The 5,580-nt window shown below is 38.2% G+C and overlaps 1 protein-coding gene across 1 annotated transcript; it reads right to left on the bottom strand.

Moving 5' to 3' along the window:
* Positions 1-653: 653 nt before the first annotated feature.
* Positions 654-3,154, bottom strand: LOC142606306 (serine/threonine-protein phosphatase 7 long form homolog). The gene is made up of 7 exons (XM_075777677.1): positions 3,044-3,154; positions 2,272-2,578; positions 2,091-2,163; positions 1,824-1,988; positions 1,429-1,519; positions 908-1,306; positions 654-821 (listed from the first exon to the last, which is right to left on the bottom strand). Exons 1-7 carry the CDS (start codon positions 3,152-3,154, stop codon positions 654-656), a joined length of 1,314 nt encoding a protein of 437 aa, XP_075633792.1.
* Between the last annotated feature and the right edge of the window lie 2,426 nt (positions 3,155-5,580).

The raw sequence follows: 5,580 nt of genomic DNA, 5'->3' as shown, positions 1-5,580 counted from the left end.
TTATACCGTGGGGCCAGCCTTGTGTCCTGCTTTGTGACCACCTGTCCCACAAGGAGGTGCTTTTCTTGTGCGTTTAGGCCGACCTTGTGGGGGTGAGTGTAACCCAACTATTTGCTCATTCTTGACATGCATAGCTCACTGATTTGCTTGACTCCCAACAACTGAAGATACTACAACTGCGGGGAAGGATGGTGTAGCGGACGAAATGTGAGTAAGGCTCATAGTCATAGGAGCTGTATGCAGTCCAGGAGTGGGCATGAATGACATGGAGTCACTATGGGGTGGTACATGGTGTATATGACCAATGCTGTATGAGGGAGATTGAGTGTGCATGACAGGAGGGGTGTCATTAAAATCAATGCTGAGATCAAAGGATGGCGGAGTAAAGGATGGATCTCGGGGTGAGAAGATGCATGTGCAGTGGGTATAGGGATCTGTAGGTCAAGAAATGCGGGAGTAGTACGAGGAGGGATCTCTGGGGAAGGAGATGCATATGGGGGTGAAGGGAACTCTGGGGCAGGTGATGCATGTGGGGGTGGAGGGAACTCTGGGGCAGGAGAAGCATGTGGGGGTGGAGGGGGTTGATTTTGCTGTTGATGGGGTGCAGCACACTGGCCATGGCTATGGCTAGTAGGAGTTGAGCTCGTGCTTGGTCATCCATTCTGTTCTGGCACTTCTGGATTTGCTGTATTGGCATCTTCCAAGGGAAGATGGGCAGCTAGACGGTGAAGGCGATCCACTTCCTTCAGCATAGCTGTAATCAGCTTGTGCTCAGGACTGCCTACTACATAACGCATCAATATCTGCTTGTGCATGGCGACCTGCAATTTTTGTAATACAATTAGTACACCTAACGCAAAAATGGTAATACGCAACAAAATTTGGAAAGAAAGGTCAAAGCGATTACTGTAATAAGAAGTGAGGCGCTAGTGTGGTCAACAAACCTCCATATGACTTTACCATACCAGCCGAAGTATGGATGAACACTCAACATAGCACCCTCTAGTCGTGCTCCATTACATAGTTCCTGTGCTCTCGTATTCCATACTTGGATGTGGCTAAAATGTCTGACCCTCCAGTCCTCTTCAGTCTTCCCCCTCAGGTCTATCTTATGAAGGGCATCGTCAGTATCAACATCTTCGGGAATTTCTTGCACCATCCCAAACTGACGAAGAACATGATCCGGTGTATGTTTCTCTACTAGCCAGAAACATACAAGTGGCACTCTCACCGTCCACATGTCTCGTCCTGCTACACAGAACGCAGGCAGGTGGCCTAATTCGGCTTCATATGGTTGCCACACCACCTGTTGTAGTAAAAAAAAAGTGTAGCACATTATGCAATGTTCCATTATTTTCAACTGACATATTTTATAGTTATAACAGTATACAGTATTCATAAACATTACAAGAAACACAATTTGGGTACCTGGTTGGGATACAAAGAATCTAGAAGCTGACAGTACCGAACCAAACAGATTTCGGCGGGGCTATTCTTCTTACTCACGACCCAAACCAACCTACAATGAAGAAAGAGAGAATCAATATCTACCAATTATGCAATGTAATAAAAAAGAAAAAGGATATGTATGCTGATGGAAGCTTAAAAAATCCATATTGTTTATTTTTCCTTGAAATACTACTACTACACTACATAAGCATCCTTAGTTGTAGAATAATACTGGAATAATGCTAAGTTCAATTATTTTGTAATGCTAAGTTCAAAAACTTAAGTAGTTGAATAATGATAAGTTCAATGTGTCATATTGTTTAAAATGATGGATCCAAAAAATATAGAGAGAATCGGTTAAGGAAGAGACTTACTTAATAGACAATGGCGAAGATGGTAATGGTGGGCCATATGCACCATCTGGTGGGAGGTCCATCCTTGGGCACAAAAAAGGGAATCTGAACCATGCCCAATACTGAATGAGTATCAAGGCCCCACCAATCTGACTGGCCTTTTTGTCAGTTGCCCTGCATAACTCTCTGTACAACCATGCAAGGCAAGCGCTCCCCCAACTGTACCGAGGTGGATTGTGAAGGTCCCTCAACATCTACAACCACATCATATGCACCCTATCGCCAGACTTGTCAGCAAAAATTGTGTCCCCTAGGAGTGCTAGAATATAACACCGTGCATACTGATGCACAGCAACCTCTGCTGCACCATCAGGCAACCCTTAGTCAATTTTTTCAAGTAGCTTCTTAATTTGGATCCTCTGTCCTTTAAGCACCACAGAATTAGTAACAATTCCAAGCATTTGCTAACATTCAACAGCCCACATCAAGGCACAAGTTCCAACAATTGCCTCACCATCGATTGGAATCCCCAAAAGAACCTCAATGTCTTGTAATGTGATCGTCATCTCACCATGTGAAAGGTAGAAGGTGTGGGTTTCAGGCCACCATCGCTCAACAAAGGCCATTATCAAGTTATGATCAAGCTCTCTAAATGGGGTCCTATACAGCCCCTCTAATCCAATTCTCTTGACAATGTCGAGGACGCGATCATCCACCATCGGGCTTCGTTTTTGGAACTCCTCATTACGACCATGACATTTCAATACCCCTGGATCCTGCACATGATAGAACCATGGTGATGAGATGCAATATGCCATAACCTTTGTATAAATTATTGTAGCTATTGTTAACAAAATATCCCATAAACTTTAATTGGAATTTCCATGAGTTTATGACAACTTAGTTAACAAAGCGTTTGTAGTCTCCTTATTTTTTTTATACAAAAACCAAAAATACAAAAGCTATATATCAAGATTAAGGTTATACTCAAGAAGAATTACATCAACAAAATTAGGAGTACAGCCTAAAACAAAAATACTAGAGGTAGATAATTATTAAGAGACCATTTTGCAAGAACATAAGCAATCTAACTCAATCCAACTAATGGTCATGACTATGCATTCAAAGCTAGTAATAACATTGACAAACTTAGGATTTTAGAAATGAAAAAAAAATCAACATAATGTAAAAGGATAAGAAAAGAATATAGAAATTCAGTAGGTTGTCGGTTTTAATTTTACCTTGCCTTCCCAAACAGCGGACGATCGATGTTCTATTAGAAACCTTAACACTGATGGGACCTTGGGACCAGGACCGAACTGATCAACCACCTCAGCAGCAACGGCAGCCATACTACACAAAGTTTAGGGAGTAAAGAGTAATATAAGCACATGTTCAAGATAAATTGGCAAGGATCTCAATGTATAGCCTAATTTATTGCACAATTCTCCAAATACCACTATGCACACAAGCTCCATAAGAGATAATATTTATGTCAATAAGATAGAATCAAGTGAATAGAAAAACTAGCTAAATAGAAGACATCAACTTAAAACTAGTAGGTAAGTTTGGGTGACATTGCAAGGAGAAAATTGGCATATAAAGATAATTTTCAAACATATTTGTTAGTTAACATCGTTTTCAAACTAATTAGCAAACTAACATCTGAAGTTTCTTAAACTCGATTTCACTGTAGCAACTCGAGTCTTAGAAACTTGAGTTCCACATGAACTCGACTCTTTAACACTCGATTTCCTTGAAACAAAAACAGAACCAAAAGGAGAAAATTGGCATAAGACACCCATTTTCAAATATATTCGTTAGTTAACATCGTTTTCAAACTAATTAGCAAACTAACATTTCGAGTTTCTTAGACTCGATTTCACTGTAGCAACTATCAAAACAGTAACACGAAGCATGGGACTTCATCTAAGTTTGTTTCATTAGTTTGAAATTTAATTAACAATTGGAGTCTAAAGCTAATTTTGCCACTCTACTTCAAACATCCAAAATCTAAAACAAAAGCTCATACTTCCGAGTATTTGTTTCGTTTACAATAATGATGCACTAGAGTTCAAAATTTTTGTGTAGTTTAATGATTAAACCATTGGATCCTTATAGACCTTCAAATCTCTATTTTAAATGATCTAATATTAAGTTTTCACCGATCTAACTAACAATCTTAAACATCACCTCATATGATCATCCACAAATAACCCACTTTCAATATAACACATTTTACAAAAGAGACATAATCTAACAATCAAAAGAGCAGACACAAATATATGCCACAATAATGTTGTAGAGATATGGACACAGCTCGAGCACATTCCATTATACCAATGATTGTACTACAAAGATCACATTGAAGTTTTATGTGAGGACACTGTGAATTACTCACAATGAAGCTAACACACATGCTAGCTGTCCTTCCATACAAAATTAAAGCTCTATATGGAATCAAAGATTTTCCCAATTCCAAGCAAAAAAATATGTACCGCTTGCACCAATCCTTTGCCTCTATCACACGTTTCTTTAGTGCTACAATTTGAATATGAAATGCTAGAGTCTAGAAGAAAAGAAAGGAACCCGGTATAATTGTGGAGCCACATCAGGCGTTATTAAGTAATCAATAAAGAATGTAAAGAATAAAAGGACTGGCAACCATTTCTAAACACTAGGGTAAGACCATTTGGTTGGGGAAAGGTTAAGATAGTGAATTAAAGTATTAGAAAAGGAGTCATCAAATTAATTGAACTAAGGGTCCGTTTGGATAGAGCTTATTGCTGAAAACTGAAAACTGAAAACACTGTACCAAAATAATTTTTAAATGTGTGAATAGTACCGTGGGTCCCATTTTTAATTTTAAAAAATCTGAAAAGTGAAGTTTGTGGGTCCCGTGAACAGTACACGGGACCCACAAATTTGCTGAAAGTCAACAAAATCGGCTACTGTTCATGCACAGTAGCATGAACAGTAGCCGCTTCTCCTGTGAAACGCGTGAAGCAGAAGGAAAAAAAAAAAAAAAAAAAAACGCTGAACGCAGACGCCCCTTTTTTCATCCGTATCCAAACTCAGCCTAAGAATGACAAAAGTCAATGTACTTTGATTAGCTAGATTAATTTATCCCATATTATGTACAAACTTTTATAAAATGCGGATAATGTACCATATTATGTGAGTAATTAATTTTTTTTCTTTAATTTATTTTGGAAAAGTAGGTCAGCTGCCATAATGAAAGTGTATTTAATAATAGATGAATCCAAATTCTTGACATTCTAACAAATAAAAATTTCCTCTTTTTCTGTTTTCTGCTGGAAACAAAATTAAACATGATGTAAAATCTAATGCGGGCACTGCAAATATCAGTTGTCATAGGTAATGGAATAACACTATAATACTATATTGATTTTCTAGATTTTTTTTAGTCTTGTTAAATTGTGTAAGAGGGCATGTAAAACATAATATTCTGCTTTGTTTGTTTAGAAAATGTCCTAAATTTTAGCACGTGCTGGAGAGAGAGTGAGAGATTGTATGGAGCCCTACATTGACATCAGGGTTTCCAAAAAGAAAAAATTCAAACAAAAAGTCTAACTTCTAAACTATGATTTTAAGCCTTGGATTTACAATATACTAGAGTGGTGGATTATATATATTCTTTAATACAACTTTGGCATTGTTGCACTAAAAAAAACACTGAACTATATCAGCGCTTCAATAAAACCGTTGTAGATCTCTAAACCACTAGCATAGGTCCAGTTGGGCTATTGATCCAATG

The sequence above is a fragment of the Castanea sativa genome, chromosome 8, assembly GCF_040712315.1.
Source record: "Castanea sativa cultivar Marrone di Chiusa Pesio chromosome 8, ASM4071231v1".
Taxonomy (NCBI): domain Eukaryota; kingdom Viridiplantae; phylum Streptophyta; class Magnoliopsida; order Fagales; family Fagaceae; genus Castanea; species Castanea sativa.
The sequence above is the reverse complement of the archived record's forward strand: the minus strand, read 5'-3'. Positions and strand labels throughout refer to the sequence as shown.